The sequence below is a fragment of the Mauremys mutica genome, chromosome 4 (genome assembly GCF_020497125.1).
Source record: "Mauremys mutica isolate MM-2020 ecotype Southern chromosome 4, ASM2049712v1, whole genome shotgun sequence".
NCBI classification, from domain to species: Eukaryota; Metazoa; Chordata; order Testudines; family Geoemydidae; genus Mauremys; species Mauremys mutica.
Genome location: NC_059075.1, coordinates 10677473 through 10700781, shown reverse-complemented (window position 1 = coordinate 10700781; position 23309 = coordinate 10677473). Strand labels below are relative to the sequence as shown.

The window sequence follows — 23309 nt, the reverse complement described above, 5'->3', positions numbered from 1 at the left end:
GACTAAACACTGGTCCAGCTAGTGAAGGCAGGGGGCTGGACTAGATGACCTTTCAAGGTCCCTTCCAGTTCTAGGAGATTGGTATATCTCCAATTATTACCTATTTTTTTTTATTACCACTGAAGCTGAAACTTCCAACAAGAACTTCTTTGGCAACCTTTGGGGAGGTGGGGAGGGAACACTAGCCTCATTACTTTATCTAGCACTGCTCTTGCGTGCATATAAGGGGTGGTTCCATTACACTGGATTACATGGCAGCAGCTCCACTGCATTTCAGACTTCCTGTGCCTATGGGATAGGTCAAGGAGCGGGATATGGCCAAAGGCAGAGATTAACTAACTAACCACCAGCTGAAGAGGAAACTGATTGTGGCAATGTTTCTTCACTCTGTTGCTACAACAGTAAACTTTCCTCAGATTTCAGAAATCCATTTTGAGGTCATTATGAAGTAATTGTCACAGCTCTTATGGTGGGGCCACATATTCTGTTAAACAATCCTCATGATCATGAGGTGAATGAGGGAAATTTCTTATTTTGACAAGGTTACTGGCCTAGTGAAGAGGTGATATAGCCTTTAGTAAGGTTTTTGACAGTCCCACACAACATTCTGATATGCAAATTAGGGAAATGTGGTCTAGATGAAATTACTATAAGGTGGGTGCATAACTGAATGAAAAACCATACTCAAAGACTCATGCAGTCAAACCAGGAGGACACTGAGACACAAAAACCTCTTAATATTAATTGAGAATGGGATGCAGAGAGGTCTGGTATGTACATTCTAGTTCACCAAAGAATGTCATGTGAAATCTCAAAATCCAGTGTCACATTGGTCATCAATATCATCACAAAACACACATATGGATATTATTTAGGGAGGTATGTGTATTCACTGAAAACTATGTTCCCATGGTCTGTGTCTAGGGACTGGCCACCAGCAAAAATGAAAAACTTGTGTATTTGTACTGTAACTATTCTTCAAGATGCAGCTGCAGATATGTATTCCACTCAATTGTGTGCATGCCCAGTGCACAAAAACTAGAGAACTTGCTTAGCAGTACCTGTCGGGGCAGCACTCGAGCCCTCAGGTCCTTCCACGGCTATTTAAGGGAAACTATTACCTGATCTCACTCAGTTCCTTCGCACCAAAAGTCAGAACTGGAGACTCCCAATGCAGAGGGGATGGAGGGTGGCTCGTGAAATAAATGTCTACACCCAAATCTTGAAGAAGAGTTACAGTACAGGTAAGTTTCCAATTTTTCTTCGAGTGGTTACAGACAGGCACTCTACTCAGGTGACAAGTGGAAATGGAAAGAGGTGGGCTCAGAGTCTATTTAAAGGAATGATTTCAGGACTGCTTTTCCAAAGTTTGCATCTGATCTGGATGCAGCTGCAATAGAATAGCATTTGGTGAAAGTATGCACTGAAGACCAGGTAGCAGCACAGCAAGTGTTCAATACAGAAACAATCACCAGCAAATACAACAGAAGCCACTTTTAGGCCCTCATCGTGCAAGCCACCAGCCTCTGTGGAGATGCAGTCTGCACTACCCCACATACTGTCATAATTCAATAAGCAATCCCTCTGGAAAAATGGACGTGCAGAGACCACCTGACCTTTCATCCTATCTGCACAGGAGATAAAAAGGCAACATAATGAACAAAATTATTTCTAGAGAGAACACTAAGTATTGTCTCACATTGAATGTAGGAAGATGCTATTCATCTGCACTTGAGCGTGGCTTAGGAAAGAATACAGATGAGTATATTGTTTGATTAAGGTGAAACTGTGAAATGACTACTTTTGCCTTTTGATAAAGGAGGGACAGAGAGCAAGTTACTTAGGGGCTCAAACAGAGCCTCCACGAGCTATTTCTTTCCAGGTGGAAACAAATGGACAACATCTTTTAGAAATTTGACTACTGTGGAGTTAGTGACTTCTCTTGGGTCAGAAGATGGTTGCCAAGACTGCCACTAAATGGACCCTCAATGAGCTGAGAGACCTGAGAGCTTAGTTGTCCAGAATTCCTCAGCTGAATTCCCCAACCTACAGCCCAAACTGAAAAATGCTTCCACTTGGTCAAATAAGAAGCCTAGTAGAGGGTTTTCTGCTATGAAGCAGAACTCGAATTTGTCCTGAACATTGTTCTTCCTTCTCATCTAGCCATGCATGTGAGGTACAGACTGCTCAATGTTGGATTCCAAATTTGATGATGTTGAATCCATAGGTTAGGGAAAAGACTGGGCAAGTCAAACAGACAGACTGAGAAGATCAGAAAACCAACAGTGTCTTGGCCAAGCTGGCCAATACTAATGAGTATTAGTTTGGCATGATCCAACTTCAATCACAAGAATAACCTGACAAATGAGGGATCGGGGGAAGGCGTACATCAGCATTGATCCTAAGATCAAAAGAAGAAGGCATCGGTTAAAGAGCCTGGATGAGACCCACCTCAAGAGTCCTTTCTTGCAAAGAGGTTGATCATCAAAATACACCATTCTCTGGAAATGGAGCTCAGAACACTGCTCTTCATAGGCTACTCGTGATTCTGGGAGAAATTCCTGCTGAGGTGATCAGCCAACTGATTCTGAGCACTTAGTAAATGCTCAGTTGTGGGAATATCTTCCTTGATGCAAGTTTAAAAAAAAAAAAGAAAAAATCTGAGGACAGGCCAAAGGGGAGCACTTCGTTGATAATTCTAAACTGCCACTACAATCTCAAACTTTCTGTGTCTTGGGAAGACCACCATTGGAAATAGGCATCTTGAAGATCGAGAGCAGCAAACCAGTCACCGTGATCCAAAGCAAATCGTAGGTAGGGTTACCATGTGGAATCTCATGTATTTGATATATTTACTGAGACTGTGGGGATGGAGATTAGATCCCAACCTTCCTTGGACTTGGGGATCAGGAAGTACCATGAGAAGAATCCCTTTCCCGGATGTTGAAGGAGAAACCTCCTCTATGGCTCCAGAAGCATGCAGTCTGGATCTGCTCTAAGAGCAGTGACTCACAAGGGTGGTCCCTGAGAAATGGACAATGTAACCTGATCCTACAGTGCTTAGGATCAATTTGTCTATGGTTATCGACTCCCAAACACTGTAGAAGTGAGAGAGCCTGTCCCCAATGGAAGGGATTATTGTTGGGAAATTATTGGAATGTTGCTCTCAACAAGAGTTAAATTGGCTGCTTGCCCAAAGCTGATGGAGGATGGGCTGGCTGAATGAAATTGGAACCGGAAGGCCTTCTTCTCTGTGATGTGTATCCCTTCCTGTAGAAATCTTTCTGCCTAGCAGGATAAGTCGAATGCTGGAAATACCACAGTGAGGAGTATTGCTGCTGCTGTTGTGGACTTCCATAATAACAACTCACTGAAGTACAAACCCACAATGAACATAAAATAGCGTGAGAGTCCTTCAAAGAATGTAATATCTTGTTTTTTTCAGAAAACAAAAACAAAACAACCATCAAAGGTAAGTCCTCTATGCTTTGTTGGACTTCAGGAATTATAATAGAGTTCTGTAACCACAAAGCTGTTCTCATTGTTACAGCTGAGGCCAAAATCCTGGACGAAGCATCTGCATGTCCAATGTTGACTGTAGTGATGTCTTTGCCACAAGATGACCTTTCACAATTAAAGTGTTAAACTCTTCCCTGGAAGATTCTGGAAATTTATCCATAAATTTGCACATAGCTTCCCAATTTACAAGTCATTCAGATAATAGTACCTGCTCATTAGCAACATACCTCTGCAAAGACAAAGTCGAATAATTTTTCCTTACTGTTAAATCTAATCTTTTAGGCTCTCTCGCTGTGGGGACTGAACCCTGCCGAGCCCAAATGGTCCCCACACCTCGCTCCAAAGACCAATATGCCCTGCCCCACCGTGCCCCAATTGGACAGGTGGGCAGGCTCCACATCAGCTCTTTCCAGCCCCGCTCTGCAGGGTATAGGTGAGTCACGGGACAGGAGCAATGGGGGGTGGGATCTGGAGGAAGAGACGGGGCAATGGGGTCCGGTTTTAAGCAATTAAGGTTGGCAACCCTAGAACAGCGTGAGGCAAAAATACCACACAGAATTCTCCGACTCCAGCTGCAGTTAGTGAGAAGGAACTGTGGGGGGTAGGGTCGGGTGGCACTGCCCTTTAATAGCCATAGGAAGGGAGTCAGAGGGGCTTGAAGGTTCAAGTAACACCCTGACAAGTACTGCTAAGCAAAGTTCTCCAGCTTTGGGGTGCAGAGCATGCGCACACGGCTGCAACCACTCAAAGAAAAACAGGGTTTCAGTCAGACAAGAAATGTCTTCTGGCTGTTTACATTTAAATGTAGGGGCATGGCTACACTTGCAGATGTAGAGCACTGTAAGTAAAACCCGCCTCTGTAGAGCACAGTAGGGAAAGTGCTGCAGTCTGTCCACACTGACAGCTTCAAGCACATTGGCATGGCCACATTTGCGGCACTTGCAGTGGCATTGGGAGCGGTGCATTATGGGCAGCTATCCCAGCATGCAAGTGACTGCAACATTCTTTTAAAATGGGGGGGGGTGAGGAGTGAGTGACTATGTTATGTGTATGTGGGGGGAGAGAGAGTGCAGTTTTGGGGGGCTGAGAGTGTGTCAGCATGCTGTCTTGTAAGTTCAGACACCCTTCCTCCCTCCCTCCCCACCCCCTGCCCCTCTCTCTCATACTCACTCAAAGCAAACAGTAAATGTTTGCTTCTTCTCGGAGCTGACAAGCAGCCGGCTTTTCCGAAACAGAGCTTTGAAAGGGCTTTTCCACATTCCTGCAGCCAATTTCACAACAATGACAAGAGTGGCCACTTGACTTAAGGGGATTATTGGACGTTTCCAGGAGGTTTATCACTGCACAATAATGCAACACCTTGTTCACACTGGCGCCGTGGAGCTCCAGCGGGGGCGCAGCAAACATTATTCCTCTTGCCAAGGTGGAGTACCAGCAGTGCTGTAGCTGCAGAGTAGGAGCGCTCTATGTGCGCCTTGCCAGTGTGGACGGGGAGTGAGCTAGGGCGCCCGGGGCTGCTTTACTGTGCTGTAACTCACAAGTGTAGCCAATGCCTAGGTGTTGTACAGTTCGCAGCGGGTCTCCTCTCACCAGTCTGAACTAAATGCTAATGAAGACCTGTGAAAACTTCAGAGAGAAAAGTAACAAGCAGCAGCAAACAGCTGGGGAGGAGGGGAACTCTATCTCAAGGTGCACAGAGGTTTGCTCTAGTATATTTGGGGAACAGAGAGGACACCCGGTCATCCTTCCCTTACGTAGCAAACCAACAGCCAATTTTCTTCTTGAAAGAGGGGTCTCAGCCAGGCTTGGTTGAAAATGGTAGAGAGAACTTTGGGTGAGATAAGTTTCTTTAGGCAAAGGATAACTTATTAGTTAAGTTTAGGTTCCAGAAAGTGGCTATGATTTTATTTTGTATCTAACCATTTGTTTCTAATATTCTTTCTCACTAATCATTTGAATCTCTGTTCCTTAATAATGAACTTATTCTTTTGTATCACTATAAATATATTTAAGTGCTGTGGTGTTAAGCAAAGTGGTGATGCTAAGTTGAAACTTCCAAGCTGGCATGTGCTGCTCCTTTAGGAACAGCAGACCTGGTAATTCTGTGAATGTTCAGTGGACTGCAAGGAATGTTCCAAGGACTCGGGGGTTGATGTGTGCCTTTTACTAACCAATACGAGAAAGCAAGGCTTGTGGAGGCCAGGAAGTCAATGCCTGTATTGCCGCAGGCTAGTAGTTTTAGGGAGCTGACCCACAGCGGGCACTGACAAGGGTTCCTTATGCTAAGGGAGGTAGTGAGGAGGTGTCTCGTGACCCTTGGTACCCCTGGAAAGTATCACAGGCATATCTAGCAGGGTTGCAGAGGGGTCTGCCCTTGGTCCAGTACTATTCAATATTTTCATTAATGACTTGGATAATGGAGTGAATACTGTGCATATAAAATTGCAGAGGCCACATAGCTGGAAGGGGTTGCAAGCATTTTGGAGAACAGGATTAGAATTCAAAATGACCTTGACAAATTGGAGAATTGGTCAGAATTGAACAAGATGAAATTCAATAAAGACAAATACAAAGTACTACACTTCAGAAGGAAAAAATCCAATACAAAACTACAAAATGGGGAATAACTGGGTAGGCAGTAGTATTGCTGAAAAAGGTCTGGGGATTATAGTGGATCATAAACTGAATGAGTCAATGTGATACAGTTGCAAAAAAGGCTAATATTCTGGGGAGTATTAACAGGAACATCTTATTTAAGACAGACCATCCCACTACTCAGTGCTGGTGAGGGCTCAGCTGGAGTACTGTGGCCAGTTCTTAGCACCATGTGTTAAGGCAGATATGATCGAACTGGAGGGAATCCAGAGGACAGCCATAAAAATGGTAACAGATTTGGAAAACCTGAACTAGGAGGAAAGAAAAAATAAAAAAACTAGGCATGTTTAATCTTGAGAAAAGATGACTGAGGAGGAACCTGATAACAAGGGCTGTTATAAAGAGGACAGTGATCAATTGTTCTCCATGCCCACTGATGGAAGGATAAGAAGTAATGGGTTAAATCTGCAGCAAGGGAGATTTACGTTTAGATATTAGGAAAAGCTTTCTAACTTTAAGGGTAGTTAAACTCTGGACTAGGCTTCCAAGGGAGGTTGTGGAACCCCCTCACTGGAGATTTTTAACAGGTTAGACAAAACACTTTTAAGAGATGATCTAGATATACTTTGCCCTACCTCAGCATAGGGTGGGGGGATTAAATGACCTCTTAAGGTCCCTTCCAGCCCTACATTCAATACTAAACAGACAGACCTAGGCCACAAGCTGCAATATAGGCAGGATACATTTTAACAACAAGGATGTTTTGGGGTGTGACCTGCAAATGATTACGCCCCACTCCTTTCCATAATTCAACTTTAACCCTGTGTGCATGCATGGCACAAGTTGCTAATAGAGGCATTCAAAATGTTAGCTTAAAACTTGAGATACAACATACGGAGTTTTACAATATGCAGAAGTTGAGACAGTTCAGTTTATTTGCCACTGTTAAAGCCACACCCAAAAACCACATTCAGGATAGAACAGCACCGTATGTAATCACTGAAACTTTCACCTCTGTCTCAAAATGATCCAAAGAGATTTAGTTAAGAGAAACTATCCCCATCTGAAAGAACGGATTGGAGAGGGAATCCCAAGACAGCTTCTTTCATCTCCTCATAATCCTCCAATTGGACTGTGGTATGCTCCCTTCCCTGAAACGCTCTCTACCTCAAAATGTCTAACAAAATGAGCCAGAGGACTTCTAGCTAATCCTAGAAAGGAGGGTAGCCAAAGAGATTACATGACAGGGAGAGCCTCAAAATTCAACTAGAGTAGATAAATGTTCAAACTTTATGAAGATCCATCCTTTATGGATTCAGCTATACAAAGGGACAAACAGATGACTAGCACTAACTATAGGTATAATGACAAAACGTAAGAGATCGCAATCTGGCTCCCTACTTGAAAGATCAGTTATTGCATAAGCTTTACATCCAATTCCCAATGAGTATGCATGTAACTGTGGGGATGTCTATCATTAATTGGGCACGAGTTAAAGCCTGCCTGGGTAGCTTCATAAGACTATGAAAGTGCTGATGGCGCACAATTCTGGCCAAACAGCCTGGATCTAAAAAAACATTTGCAATGGCATTCTTTTTAAAGGCACTTTAGTTTTGCCTTTCTACCCCATAAACAATATTTTCCATTTTGTTCACTCACACCACATATGTAGAGGAAACTGCCTGCTAACAATCTCTCCTCTTGATCTACACAGACACAATGGTTTTGAACTGTGCAAGTCAACATGGGGAATCCCACATTTGTGCGGTTTCCCTAGTCATTGACAGAAAGGGTCTCACAAAAACAGCAATTATATCTATGCGTCTGCACTTTGTACTTTTCTGGTAGCAGCATGAAACTTGATTAGAACTGCAGGAACCTAGTCAGTAATGGTACATGCTGCTGTTGTGATGGCAAGAGGCAGAGAGAATGACTGCAGGTAATTGAACAAGCAATCAGAAAGACCCTTTGCACGCAGCTTGAAAAAGTAGTCTGGAAGAGGAGGAGAATGTTCTCTTCTCCACCCACCACAAACCAGTAAAAATGAAACTGAAGTGCCTAGAAAACCAGATCACATACCTGTAAGGAGGTATTTACTATTTCTCTTTTCTTCTCCCAAAATTAAAAAAAAAAGGAAGAAGTTCAGAGTAATTTGCCTTTTTCTACAAGCCAAACGTTAATGCCCAATTTCTGACAGAATACTCAGCTATTTGCTAGTGCAATGTCAGAACACAAAATTTCGTCTGTAAAGAATGGGCCAGCCATACTTGCTGTTAGGAGTAGCTCCTTCCCATTAATTCACAGTATACTTTTGGCTCAAATTAGCCTACTTTGCAAGTGATTTGGTTGTGCAGTATCCGGCTCCAACACAGAACTCGTGCATGCTTCAAGAATGGCCCAGGAGATTAGTACTAATACTGCCAATCCTTTGATTTTAAGTCTTATATAATTTAGCGTTTTTCTCCAAGTCCCAGCTCTTTGAGTCAGGCAAATATATCCGGGGGGGAGGGGGAGGAGAGGGGAGGAAGAGACGGACACGGACCTGACTCATGGTTTTTGAGTGTTTGGAAGTGGAAATAATATAGCTGCTGGCCACATGTTTTCATCCCCCATCATATGCAAACCCCTCTTTAGAAGATTCTGTGGAGTAAAGGGCACTCCAGGCCCAAATCCCAATGTACCCTTCTTTCATTCAGAGTAGACAATAAAGGTTACAAGCAGCACCAACAGTACCAAGTATGAGAACAATCATAATGACTGAAGACTCAAAGTGGACATTTGTGCACATGAGAATGTGCAAGCCAAATGTGTTAGTGTAAGCCTGCCAAAGCAGCATGTGTGGGAGTTCTGTGCTACATGCAGGTAAAACTGTTACTAGACTGTGGTAAACAGCTCATTGTCACATGATGTCCCATGTAGATCCCTAAAATTAAACATCTGAAAATACTTTGTGTGCACAAAAGATGCCCCTTTACAGTTAGATTTTAAGTATTACTTAAGAATATATTTTTGCTTACAAAGTTATCTATATAAAATCTATTGAGCAAGATAGATTTGGGGGAGGGTGCAAATAGTGTCACCTAGACCACAAAAATCGCAGAGCTCCATTTCACGGTCCCATCACTCTCAGGCAATGCTTTTGAATAGCCACTGAATGCCAATGTACCGTTCAAGTAAAATATTTAAACTATAAACACTTCAGGAAAATTTCTGTGTAAGTAATTTTTGACTGTTCCAGATAGAACCAAGTTTTGGATCTACAGTGAAGATGTGTATGCATAGTCAATACACAGCAAAAACTCACTGTATGTAGGTTTAAATTTAGTAACTAATTTTAGTACTAATTAAAATAAGAGCCTGTAGGTCACTAGTTCAAATCCAGCCAAAGACAATAATGGCCAGAATTCAGTTTGGTGGTTTCAGTCCCATTTACAGTAGGAAGGTTTCCATACACCAGAATTGTCACCTTTGCAGTCTCCTGGGCCTCCCTGCAAAGATTGCCAAAATCACCCTCCCTCACCACCTTCCCCTGAAAACAGAAACAGTCCCCACAAACCATGCTTGAGGTTCACTATTAGAGCAATGTAAAGAAAGCATGTGCAGCTTTTTCACAAGCCACACAACAGGCCAGAGAAGTTTGGGCTCAGTAGCTGCCGATCCAGTATTTTTAAGGAGCACCGAAAATCACAAGCAGCTGATTTCTATGCTGAAGAGTAGAGTCCAGCACGGATACAAAACGTATATCCATGGATGCGAGTATCCAGAGCTGCAGGGCTCTACCGGGAACCACAGCGGTGAAAGCAGCGGCCTGGCAGGCTGCCACCCCCAGGAGCCAGTGCCCTATGCTGGCGGTGCCTCCAGCATGCCTGTACCACCGCCCCCAGTCCCTGGTCACACTAGTGCAGTGGGCAGTGTGGGGTCAGTACAGCCACACCAGAGGAGCTGCTGGCACACAGCACTGGCTCCTGGGGGCGGCAGCCTGCCAGGCTGCTGCTTTTGCTCCTGCGATACCCGGTAGAGCACTACAGCTCCATGGATACCCATTTATATCTGCAGATATAAATTTTATATCCACGCAGGGCTTTACAGAACAGCCTGAAACAACCAACGGTCAGCATAATTTGAAACTTTTCTTGGATCATCATGCAATATTGCCAGCTCAATCCACTTGTAGCACAATAGTGTTCAGAACAGCATTACTACATCTGAATATAAAAAGACCTGGAAAAGTGACCCCAGCACAGAAATGACTGATGCCATTCGACTTGTGCTTTACGCACCTGATGGTGCAGGAAGAATAAGTCCCTGTAAGAAAAGTCTCTCTCAAATATACCCTGAGCTCTGTAAAATGCCAAGGTGTAGTAGCAAATTGCCCAGTGGCTCCTTGGCCTCAGGCCCCGATTCAGCAACACATGCATTTAACTTTGTAACTTACGCACATGTTTAAGTGCTTTGCCAGACTGGGGCTTACAAGACCATGAGTCAGTCTATGCAGAGCCCAGGCTCCATTAGGCCTGTTACCTTTAGCTCTGGTATTAGTGAAATGAACCACCTCTCCTATATGCAGAGTGGCCAGAAACGAGTGTTTCAGCAAAAAAGATGTTTGATTTAAATTACTAGCAGAAAGAGCAAGAGTAAAATGCATCTTCTCCTCACATGGAAGGAGAGCGACAGTTCATAACATTCCTATGGGTGGGCAAACAAAGCAGGAATACACATTTCATATCCAGGAAATGAAAAGGAAGAAGAAGGCTGCTCATTAATATTCTGTGCAGTGAAAATTTCCATTAGTCTCTCACAAATGAAAAATGCAAATACCAATGCTGAAGAGCTCGAGCAGAACAAAAATTTTAGTGTAAAGTTATAAGTTATCAGGAACAAAAAGGGTTTATCTGCTCTTTATTCGCTCTGAGTTTCTGGAACCACCCACAATGGGATACGCAGAAGCTATTGCTAGCGTACCTGATTTAGTCTCAGGTTTCTTAGATGCCAGAAAAGCCTGTCATCAAAAGGGTTTAAAACAAAAACAAAAAAACCGGTGTCCTTTTCACATCAGAAGGATCACCAGCTGCAATCCATTGCATCACTGGCACACATCCATAGGCCCTGCCTCACACAGCACTATAAATACACAAAAGCTCTTTTATAAGGGTTCGAAAAAAGTGCAAATGAATAAGTTCAACCTGATGTATCTACCTGAATCTAAGTACTCAGAACAGTAAAAGGTTTTAATTACCAACTCCCACTGGCTTTTTACAAAGACAATAAAAGGTAATAACTGGTACATTGTACACCTATTGTAGTGCATATAAAATGTAATATGGATGAGAGCTATTCTATTAGCTAACTAGATGCCTTAGGCATACAGAAGAGGGAGCTTGGCAGGTGGTTAACTATTGTGATACCCAGATGTTTGAATATACTGTATATGAGGTCTAGGCTTTAAGATTATCATGAAAACTTTTGAAAAGTGACTTCACTAGCCAGTCTGAACTCAGAAGTGGTTTTAATAAAGAAGAAAACACAGTTTAAGAATTTTTGCACACTAAAACTCCTATGTTAACTTAAAATATCCTATTAATAGGATGTATCACAGTACAATATGCCTCTTAAATTCTGTGCTATATAACCACTATAAAGGACAAATTATAATCAATTCAATCACAGCAGAAAGATGTGTGATGGTATATACTTGGATAGTTAGTATGTGAATCTCTCTGATCACTCAATAACAGACCTAAAAGCAGCAATTCTTCAACCAAAAACCTCAGAAACAGACTCCAACTTGAAGCTGCAGAACTGGAATTAATTTGCAAACTGGATACCATCAGATTAGGCCTGAATAAAGACTGGGAGTAGCTGGGTCATTACAAAACCTAAACTTAATTTCCCCAATACTAATTTCTCCCTACTGTTACTCACACCACCTTGTCAACTCTCTGCAATGGGCCACTCTCTTACCACTGCAAAAGTTATTTTTCTTCCCTTGGTATCCTGCTGTTAATTGATTTATTTCATTAGACTGACCTCACACTTTGTAAAGCAACTCCCATCCTTTCATGTATTTATACCTGCTCCTGTATTTTTCACTTCATGCATCTGATGAAGTTGGTTCTAGCCCACAAAAGCTTATGCCCAAATAAATGTGGATGAACTTAAACCTCAGAGCCATGAATCAGAATTAAGGTCATGAGTCTATATGGCAGAACCTCAGAGTTACAAACCAACCGGTCAACCACACACCTCATTTGGAACCGGGAAGTACGCAATCAGGCAGCAGCAGAGACAACAAAAAAGCAAACACAGCACAGTACAGTGTTAAACAAACTAAGAGGAAAGTTTAAAAAAAAGATTTGACGTGGTAAGGAAACTGTTTCTGTGCTTGTTCCATTTAAATTAAGATGGTTAAAAGCAGCGGTTTTCTTCTGCAAAGTAAAGTTTCAAAGCTATATTAAGTCAATGTTCAGTTGCAAGCTTTTTAAAGAACCATAATGTTTTGTTCAGAGTTACAAACATTTCAGAGCTACAAACAACCTCCTCCATTCCTGAGGTGTTCATAACTATGAGATTCTCCTGTACATATACACCCCTCAAATCTGTATTCACTACAGCCCCTTCACAGTTCAGAGGACTATCCAACCTGAACATGTGTTTTGGTCCTATGCATAATTTCAAGGGTTGGAGTTTAAGTTGGGGATAAACAGTTATGTAAGTTTAGTCACCCTCTATCTCCTGGAAGGGCATGAGCAGTAGCATAGCTTGGGGTGGAGGGTGCGGTTGCTCCCCTGAGCACTCACTTGGCGCTTCCCAGCACGTCCGGGTCTTTGGCAGCACTCACTTCGGGCTCTGCTGCATGTATCTTGCAGCAGCAGCTTCTGCTTCCCCGCCCTCGCTTTGTGGCGGCCAGGTGACGCTCCTCCCTGTTCCCGCTGGGGGGCGCCTGCTACCTTGCAGCTCCAGCGTGGGTTTCCCACAGGCAGCTCCAGGTCTTCGGCGGCAGGTAATTCGGTGCGGTGGGTTCTTTGCAAGACTTGGGTTTTTCTTTTCTTTTTCTTCGCTGCTTCGCAGCGGGTGGTGCCTTTTTTTCCCCCGTGTTCACTCCCCCTGCTCTTAGAACCTGGGTATGCCACTGGGCAGGAGACAGAGCTAGGCAAACATAGTTTTCATTAATATAGCGTTGACAATGCATCTCCCCCGCTTGAGGAAATAGTAGTAGAGACACTGAGGGGCATACCCCTCTGAGCACCAATCTCCCCCTGGAGCTTTTATGTCCTTGTTAAGCTTGGAAGGGCCCTGGGGAGTGGGAAATGTGGGACGGCTACAAGGACATGCACCAGCTGGACATACAAAGGGAGAAGAAACAGTGGTGCTTGAGTCTCCTACCCCAAATCTGGGGTTCTGCCCACATTTCTGCAGTATGAGGTGGCCCATTCATCGCAATAAGATGTTCTCAGTTGGATGAAAATGAATGTCTTCCTTCCCCAGTAGCCCCACATCAACATACCAGCTTCAGATTCCAGATACAAAACTGCAATGGATACATTGGACTGTCCCGGGGGACTTGGGCAGATGGTATTAGGGGCAGGACTTGTTCCTTTAAGTCAACACAAGTATGTTTTTCAGTTTGTGTTACTCAAAGGACTTCCTGAGGAAACAGCTTGTAGAGATGTGAACTGTCTGTTTAAAAAAAAAAAAGCTACTAAAGATTTTATAGTATAATTTGAAATATTTCTGAAGTGGTCCTTGGTAAAGCTGAATAGCTGAGCTCAGGGACAGTGCCACTAAGTTTTATGAGGGTCACAGCCTTAGTTTTGTCCTAGCTTTGCACCAAAAGTTCTAAGAATCTGAAAACATTAAAAAGGAGCATACTTTGTGGGGACTGTATCTTGGAAATCACCTGACCAAATGACTACAAATTTACAAAACTTTCCAAAGGACCTGCCATTAAAAGCAGAAAGCAAGCAGAGAGTAGTAGTGTGCACAGTAGACATTCTGAGGACAAAATTTAAACTCACTCCTTGGGTGATGATCAGGTTCAATGGCTATATGTTGCACTGATCTACCCAGTGACTAACGTCAAGCATGGCTCTATACACTCTTGCTTGCAACACAGCACCAATCTTGCAGCACATGCACAAGTCACACTCCCTCTGGTGTGGAACGTCACTGTCAGCAGCCTACAGAACCAGAGAAAACCCCTACTATTTTAAAACAGGGTTTGCCCAGTGCCTCAGTAGGTGCTGTACAAAAGCCAAGTTCAAATCCATTTGGGTGATCACTTTTCAATCGTGATAGTGTCCATGCAATAATGGGAGCCACAATGCAAGAATTAGAAAGTTTACGGACAGGACTTTTAACCCTCTGTGACACACTGTACCTCGGGGGAACACCCTGCACCCCCATGTTCATCCTTATAATATAATTGTGTGGTATCCAATGCAAAGTGTGTCATGTGGGCTGTCTTCAGAAGGCTCATGATGCACTAAGCATTGTTGTTACAGTAATGTTATAGGTTGTAATTTCACGTACATAGTTATGAGGCTGAAAATGTGTCCTCATGGCTTAAAACAAGTCCAGGCAAAACTCTCCAGGAGCAGAGGGGCAGGTCACACCTCATCAGGCCATGTATGGGACAAAGCCAGCCTACAGGAACAAAGGACACTGGCCTAGGCAGCAACAAAGGATCTGTTGGACTCTCAAGTGAGTCACCCCACTTCCCTTGCTCAGTTTGGGACTACAATGAGGTAGTGCTCACCTGACTCTGAAGGGGGAGCAAAGCCAAGAGGGAAGAAAGAACATGATAAAAGCGAGAGACGTTTGCCATGCTCTTCCTCTCCCTTCCACCTTCATCTACAGACATCACCACCAAGCGACTGAAGCGCTGATCAAAGGGGAGAGCCTGGCTGAAGGGCAACCGGCCAGCCTGTGGTGAGAAGCATCAAAGTTGGTAAGGGCACTGAAAGTGTTAAGATCAGCTTAGAATGCGTTTTGCTTTTATTTCATTTGACCAAATCTGACTTCTTGTGCTTTGACTTATAACCACTTAAAATCTATCTTTTGTAGTTAATAAATGTGTTTGTTTATTCTACCTGAAGCAGTGCGTTTGGTTTGAAGCGCGTCAGGGACTCCCCTTGGGATAACAAGCCTGGAACATAATTTCTTTGTTAAATTGACGAACTCATAAGCTTGCAACATCCAGCGGACATTACTGGACACTGCAAGACGGAGATTCTTAGGGCTGTGTCTGGGACTGGAGATATTGGGTAGTGTCATTCAGTTGCATAATCCAAGCAGCAGCTGGCCAGAAGTGCTCACTCACGTAGCTGGGAGCAGCTTACATGTTGGAGCAGCAGTGGGCAAACTATGGCCTGGGGGCCGCATCTAGCCCTTCAAACATTTTAATCTGGCCCTCGAGCTCCCGCCGGGGAGCAGGGTCGGGGGCTTGCCCCGCTCCAGTGCTCCCGCCGGGAAGCAGGGTCAGGGGCTTGCCCCGCTCCACATGTGCTGTGGCTCTGCACGACTCCTGGAAGCAGCGGCATGTCCTCCCTCTGCCTCCTACATGTAGGGGCAGCCACAGGGCTCCGCATGCTGCCCCCGCCCCAGGCACCACCTCTGCAGCTCCCATAGGCCAGAACCGCAACCAATGGGAACTGCAGGGGCGGCACCTGCAGATGGAGCAGCGCACAGAGCTGCTGGCCGTGCCACCGCATAAGAGCCAGAGGGGGGACATGCCACTGCTTGAGGTAAGTGCCACCCGGAGCCTGCACCCCTAAACCTCCTTCTGTGCTCCAATCCCCTACCCCAGCCCTGATTCCCCTCCTGCCCTCCAAACCCCTCAGTCCCTGCCCAGAGCCCCTTCCTGCACCCTGAACTCTTCATTTCTGGCCCCACCCCAGAGCCTGCATGCCCAGCCAGAGCTCTCACCCCCTCCCACACCCCAACCCCCAAATTCATGAGCATTCATGGCCCGCCACACAATTTCCATACCCAGATGTGGCCCTTGGGCCAAAAAGTTTGCCCACCCCTGTGCTAGAGGCTGTTCATGAACAGCCCTGGAGTGGGGGTTCTCACAGCAGAGCAGAGTAGGGCTAGCTCCCAGAGTCGAGGATTGGAGTGACCTAGCGGATCACTGGTCCAGATAACCCCAGGGAAATGTCACACCCTCCATCTCTGCACATATTCATGTAAGAACCTTGTCCCTAAATTTGCACTATTAACCCTACTACAAGCCATGGGAATCCACAAGAAGTTTCAAGAAAAATCTTTGTATGCTTGTGAATTTTAAAGCATTCTGAGAAAAAAATGGATCCTTAAAAAACACTCATCTCAGCTTTATGAGGCAGCAAGAGTTGCCCCTGCTGGACCCTCAATTTCTACATCCACCCTGTCCGTTAGTATCATGAAGACCAATCAGCAAATGGGAAAGGGAAAGGAATGGTTCTGAGAACAAGGACACCCTTTGTTTTTTTCACCACTTGTGTTGCTGGCTGGGTGGCAGCAGTGATCACATGCAGCTGGAACTGCTGCATCCCTTCTCAGGGAGATTTTGCTTCTCTGCTGAATGGAAGGCCACTCTGACGGTTGAGAGCTACCAGGTTAGATGACTTCATCCATTTCTTAAATTCAGCCCAATCTCACAAGAGCAGTATTGCCATAAAAGCTGCAAGAATTAGCAAGTTTTGGTATTTTTCTTAAAGCCCCAGCTCCTAGTGTCCCATGAATATGTGGGCGTGAAGAACATGGGAGATATCTGTATAATATTCATAAAATTAATGTGTACCTCTGTCTATTTGATTACGATCATTGCTGTCTGCCACAAGGCTACAAAGAGTTAACTCAGTCCTAGGTGGTTTTTGCATATCTGCAGGAACCAGACTTAATGGCTATAGATATTTAAGCACTTCTTAAGCTGACAGTAACAGGTTCTGCTGTTTCATCTGTACACATAGCGGACAACCACCTCCTAGCTTGGGACAGAGCCTTCAGGCATGAAAATCTTAAACAAAGTATTTAGAAAATGTTACAAAAGCAGCCAAGAAAGGTCTGCAGAAAGGCAGATCTCCAGCTGTGGGAGAGTGCATGGCATAAGCTGAGCAACTCCCAATCCCAAAATATTTAAAGCATGCTTTGTTATTTTAACCCTTGTCACCAATTTCTATGTTCCTCTAGATAAACAAATAATACTTGGTTTTCAAGAAGCTGTTCTCCTACTGATCACAGCCCCCTAAGGGAAATCACTGGCAATCACCAAATCCAGTTGGGCCTTCTAAGCAGACATGGTTGGCGCAACGCTATCTGATTAAAATATGGCCATGTAGAGTATTTTTGCTACCACTGTTATATAATTGCAACAAATCTTGTACAAAGTGTGGTATTTAAGATGTCTATGGAGGAATTATGATTTGCTGAATATGATTGTGCTATTTGTATACATGTATCATTTCTGTATTTGAAGTTATGAAAATTAACTATGTACCTATATTTCAAATATTTGCTCCAGTTGGCAGAAGCTATAAAAGGCCCTGGAAACATCTCCATAGTCCAGAGGTTTGAACAGGAAAGAGGCAAAACGAACTTATACTAATGGGAACATTCTAAGGTTGTGGCTACACTTAGCACTTCAAAGCGCTGCCGCGGTAGCGCTTTGAAGCGCTAAGTGTAGTCAAAGCGCCAGCGCTGGGAGAGAGCTCTCCCAGCGCTGTCCGTACTCCACCTCCACCTCCACCTTTGACCACACTGGCGCTTTGCAGCACCGCAATTTGCAGCGCTGGAGAGGGTGTGTTTTCACACCCTGCTGCAGCGCTGCAAATTTGTAAGTGTAGCCAAGCCCTAAGCAAAGGACTGAAGACTTTCCAAGGATTTGGAAGCAACCAGAGACTAACAAACCACCAGTTTATTCCATCACTGCTACAAGCCTGATCCCAGAATTTTGGAATTACTGTATGTATTTGATTCCTTTAGCCAATTTTAACTCTCATTTTTCTTTCTTTTTATAAATAAACCTTTAGATATTAGATACTAAAAGATTAGCAATCGTGTGATTATTGGGCAAAATCTGAGTTATATATTGACCTGGGTATGTGGCTGTTCCTTTGGGATCAGAAGAACCCTTTTGTTCGATGAAATTTGCATTTCTGACTTCTTGTTAGCCAGTGTGGTCAAACAGAAGTTTACTTTTGTTGCTGGTTTGGTATCTCTCAAAGAAGAATAACCACCAGTTTTCGGGTGTGTCTGTCCTTTTTCCCCAGCAGGTTGTCCTGAATTTGGTATGGTCAGTTGTGACCCACAGAGGCACGGTGACACTTGGTAAACAGGGGTACTATAACTTGGAGATCCAGTTCAAAAGTGGGTTGAATCATGGGATTTCACTCAGAAGTGCAGGTGTTGGACCTGTACAAGGTTCTACTTGTAAAAGGGCTCCAACAGGGCAGGAGGAGAGAGCAGAGAGGCAGGTCAAAGGTACAGTCCATCCTGAACCATGACAGAGAGAAATGAAAGCCAAGATTCTTTCTTTCTAATACTCATAGTTGTGAAACATAGGTTGTGACCCCAAGTATATGCTAAAGGCTTAAAAACCAAGAAGGCAGGTAAAAGGCACTCAGGTTTTTTCTTCTTAAATCTCAATTCTGTTCATCTACTGACTAAACCAAATATGAACACTTAAGACTTTTTAAACATACTGAATATATTTTAGATAACTGGACAGCTCATCTTCAACATGTTCTTCCACATGCTAGAAGCCTTTTCTGCATTGATTCTTTTTCTTAACACAAGTCCACTTCAGCCCTGTAAGACTGATTGTTCACTATTCAAGTTTACCTGTCCCCATCAAGTTCCCCTACTTCTATTAATCATCTCTTCAGGTGTGTTTGTAGTGCACATTAAGCGCATTGGCAAGTTTTGTCCTGTTCTCTGGAATTTGGTCTACCAATGTTCTCTTCACATTTCCTCATCATAAACGGATTCCTGTTCTGCCTCTCCAACTTTTAAATCAGGATAGCTTCTAAGTCCCCTCTAAAGCCTCATCATAGACGCCGACTGTGTGGGTGCTCTGTGGCTGTAGCACCCATGGGGAAAAATTGGTGGGTGCTCTGCACCCACTGGCAGCACCTCACCCCCCACCCCCCGGACCCAGTTCACCTCCGCCTCCTCCCTTGAACATGCTGCGTCTCCGCTTTTCCCCCTGGCTCCCAGCGCTTGCACCGCAAAACAGCTGTTTTGTACAGCAAGAGCTGGGAGGGAGAGGGGATGACGGGGAATGCAGCGTGCTCGAAGAAGGGGGGAGGGAGGGGCTCGAGCACCCACCGGGGCCAGGAAAAGTTGGCGCATATGTGTCTCATTATTTTGATGTTACTAAAATTGATAACTCCCTTAAACCAAATAACTGCATTTTCCAGCTTAGTCTCCTTACATCTAGCAAAAAACGAGAACAAAAAAACAAAACACAAAAATATCACTATTTGCAATATCTTCACCTTTGCAACAAAGTTTATTTTGTGTGGCCACAGATCATCCCCTTGATTAGCAAGAGTTCTGATCATCCTTCATCTCTCCGTTCAAATCTGTTGTCTTTTCCAGATAGGCTTCTTGTATGGCCACCAATACATCTACCCAGTTTCTTTTCAGGATGGAGACTTTTGTACTTTGTGTATGTTCTTATAATATACTTCTTCACTGCTTGACTTTATCATTTAGCCTCAATTTGTTCAAGAAAGCTGGGGAAGCTTCCATATTTTCTTCCAACGTGCTTAAACAGAAATTACACATTCAAAATCCATCACGATTGCCATAGATGACCTCTGAACAAAGGGTAATAAGCAGCTGAATGTCTACAGTATTGAATTTTCCTGAATTAAACAAGTCCAAGTTTAAAATTCATGGAGCACAGACATCAAGATTTGTCACTTTGAATAAAATTTATATAGTCTACCATTCATTACAAAGAACAAAAACTAGTCATAGTTCACTGTGGGATGTACCTTTCTCATGTTTTAGGATTTCTCAACCATTGTTAGAAATAGTGCAAGAAAAGAGGCTCTTTAAAAAATAAATCTTACCCATATTATCCAAGAAATTATATCTTCCTAACTAGTACAAAACTTTCCACCAAGGAGAGTCAATTTTGTTTGACCAGGAGGCTCATGCTACCTATGCTTCCCTCCCATAACCTATGATGGACTTGAAGAAAAAAATCCCACATCACTGGATGCACATGCACACATATGCAGAGCCATTAATATGTCAAGAGTGATTAGAGACCTAGAAAGAACAATTTCTGCATAATAAAATGGCAACTCTCTTTCGGAAGAGGTGTCAGTCAAACTGTTTTTTTACATCCTAGTGTTAATTATTATATTACAGGTTACTAAGAGAAGGGAAATATTTGTATGCATCACAGGTAGTTACAGTCTTTCTTATTCTGTGCTTCATATAGCAAAAATGGAGATTTATCACTGATAAATTACACCATTTGTATGGAAGCAACAGGGTCAGATATGAATTAATCTGTTGTGAAAACAACTACTCAGCTCAAAATTAGGGTTCACGTTTAAAATACAACGAAGAGTATCACTAGAAAGAGAAGACACTGTAGGACTTTTAATCAGGCTAGTTCATTTCAAGTCTAAACACTAACCTAACCGAAATGATGGCAGCAAGACAAAAAAAGAAAACAAGCACACCACCACCCAAAAAAGTAAGTTTTATCTTCAGCCAAGATTATCAGGAAGCAGAGACTCTCTCTCCAATTGCCACATACCTTGGATGCTTGGGGCGTTGATATCACATGAACAGTGCTGGGTTTGACTCCATTAGCCTTAGGTCGTTTATAGAGAGCAAACCTGCTTTTCCTACGTCCTCTGTCACCATTAGGGAGGGAGCCATTGTACCTAAGAACAAACAAGAAGTTCATGTTTATTCCATACTCTTTGGCATGCAGCAGGGAAGGGAAGCAGAACTAGAAATGAAACTATCAGATCATGCGACATAAAGATTACAAAGCAGGGGGCAGCACACCCTGGAGCAAGAAAGTTTACTTATGAGATAGAACCAATAAGTACAGCTTTCAATTTTCTAAAGAGTGTGAACAAGTTGGTGAATCTGAACTTAACACTTTCACTTATCTTAACAGGTTTTGTGACATGCTAAGAAAGGCTGACAGTTGAGTGCATCAAACTTTGGGCTTGTCTACACTGGCAATTTACAGCACTGCAACTTTCTCGCTCAGGGGTGTGAAAAAACACCCCCTAGTGCAGCAAGTTTCAGCGATGTAAAGTACCAGTGTAAACAGTGCACCAGCACTGGGGTAGCTACGCCTCTCATGGAGGTGATTTTTTTAAGAGCACTGGGAGAGCTCTCCCCCAGCGCTCTGCCGCGACCACACAAGCCACATTAAAATGCTGCCGCAGCAGCGCTGTAGCATTGCCAGTGTAGACTAGCCCTTTGACAATGCTGGTTTTACAAGCTACGGAACCATTTCTGCACCTCTATATTGGAACACCAGTCTAGCCTTATGACTCCCAACATTTCTGTACTTTAAAAAGTGCAGAAAAGTTAGAATTGCATTCAGAGTATTGGAAGTTTTTGCAACATTTGTTTTTCCCTTCCCTTCTCCAGAAACCACTGGGGGAAGGGGAAATGGTTTCCCGAAGTTCTTAAGTCTTAGAAGTACATCCCACTGAAAGAATTGGATTTATGCTCCTAAATCACTTAGGCACTTCAAAACCTACCAGAGGTCTAATGAGGTTTGATTTATTCTGGAAATTTAAAACCTCACCTCATCAGTGAAACGAGACACTTGAATGAAATCATTTATGAGCAGCCCCAAAGTACTAGTTAATCCAGAGGAAGGTGATCCAACGTCAGCAAGAATACAGCTTCCTCCAAGGAACGGATTCTTTGGGGGTGCACAAGCCTCAAAATGCTTAGCTTTCCCAAATCCTTTGGTGAGGAAGATTCTTATTGCAGTCCTTGTGCACAATGCAATGTACTGTTAGCTCTCTGAACAGACTAGGATCAGCTTTATAAATATGTCCCCCAGGTTTCTCTTTCCTCAGTGCAATTAACAGAGATGCCTCTCCATAAATCAGTTCCTGCCCATTAAAAGAGAAAAGGGTCCTGTAGGAAAAAAAAGCTATCGTGTAATTAAACTATACCATAATGCATATGTACAAGGTGCCAAATAAAAGGTTGTACGGGCAACCATATTTCTGGCATTTCCTAACTTGAGTGCTCACTTTTGCAGTCTAAATGTTCTTTTAGCATTAATATATATAACTGCACATATAAAATGTCATCATCTACACAAGGCAGCAATACCTGTGAAATATGCTGGCGGGTTTTAGCTTGCCTCAGGACAATACTCTTTCTACTCAAGTTTTCAAACAGGAAATAGCTACCCTTGTAGCAGTAATAACTCCTTAAGAGATCACACAAAGAATAATTAGCATCATTTTATGTTCTCTTGTATTTTTAAGTTAAAGTTTTGTTATGTAAACAACTGAATGTTTTAGTACCAGATCGTAGTAGGGCTACTTGATAACAGAGAAAGATATGGAACACTGCAGTTTCCATGTAAGAACCATCTCAGTGTTTTAAGTACACTACAGGGTTATGCTGGAAAAGGTTATTTTGTCTGAGCTTCCTATCTTGTGCGACTTTTCTGCATTAGTTAAATAACTTCTACCTCTGAATGATTGAGAGGTTTTAATGGAGATTTTTTAGCTAGCATTTTCCATCCATGAAGCTGCAGACACACCTCTTTTGCTCTTGTAATTCACTTGGATTCTCCTGATCACAGATGACATGTTTTCACAAAGATCCAAATCATGTCTTTTTTTTAAATACACAAAAATTAAATTAGTGGCAAGATACAAGGTATATCTATAAAGATGTTGTCTTATGACAGTGAACTATTTTATAATGATTCCCTTCCAAAATGCAACAGCAGCTTACAAGGTATGCGTTGTAGAGTCTTATAAATATATTGAGGTGTACAAGACGTAGAAAAATCTATTATTTAAACTTTGACATTTATAGTGAAGCCAAAGGGCTAGAAAAATGTTTCCATTTAGCACCTAAAAGCAGAGAGTTGCACTAGGAATAAGGACAAATATTTATGTTAGGCTTCAAATTTTAGTGCAGCTGCTTTTATTTTGCCTCCAGGACTGGCAATCTAGAATATCAAATACAGTTAC

General features: G+C 43.2%; 1 protein-coding gene across 6 annotated transcripts in view; it reads right to left on the bottom strand.

Annotated features, from left to right (window-relative positions):
• The window catches only part of PELI2 (pellino E3 ubiquitin protein ligase family member 2), a 135602-nt gene that overhangs the window by 73111 nt on the left and 39182 nt on the right, over nt 1-23309 (bottom strand). For all 6 annotated transcript variants that reach the window (XM_045015664.1, XM_045015663.1, XM_045015660.1 and 3 more), the window contains one exon: nt 20873-21002. In XM_045015664.1, the coding sequence (XP_044871599.1) occupies nt 20873-21002 (130 nt within the window). The remainder of the gene's footprint in view (nt 1-20872; nt 21003-23309) is intronic.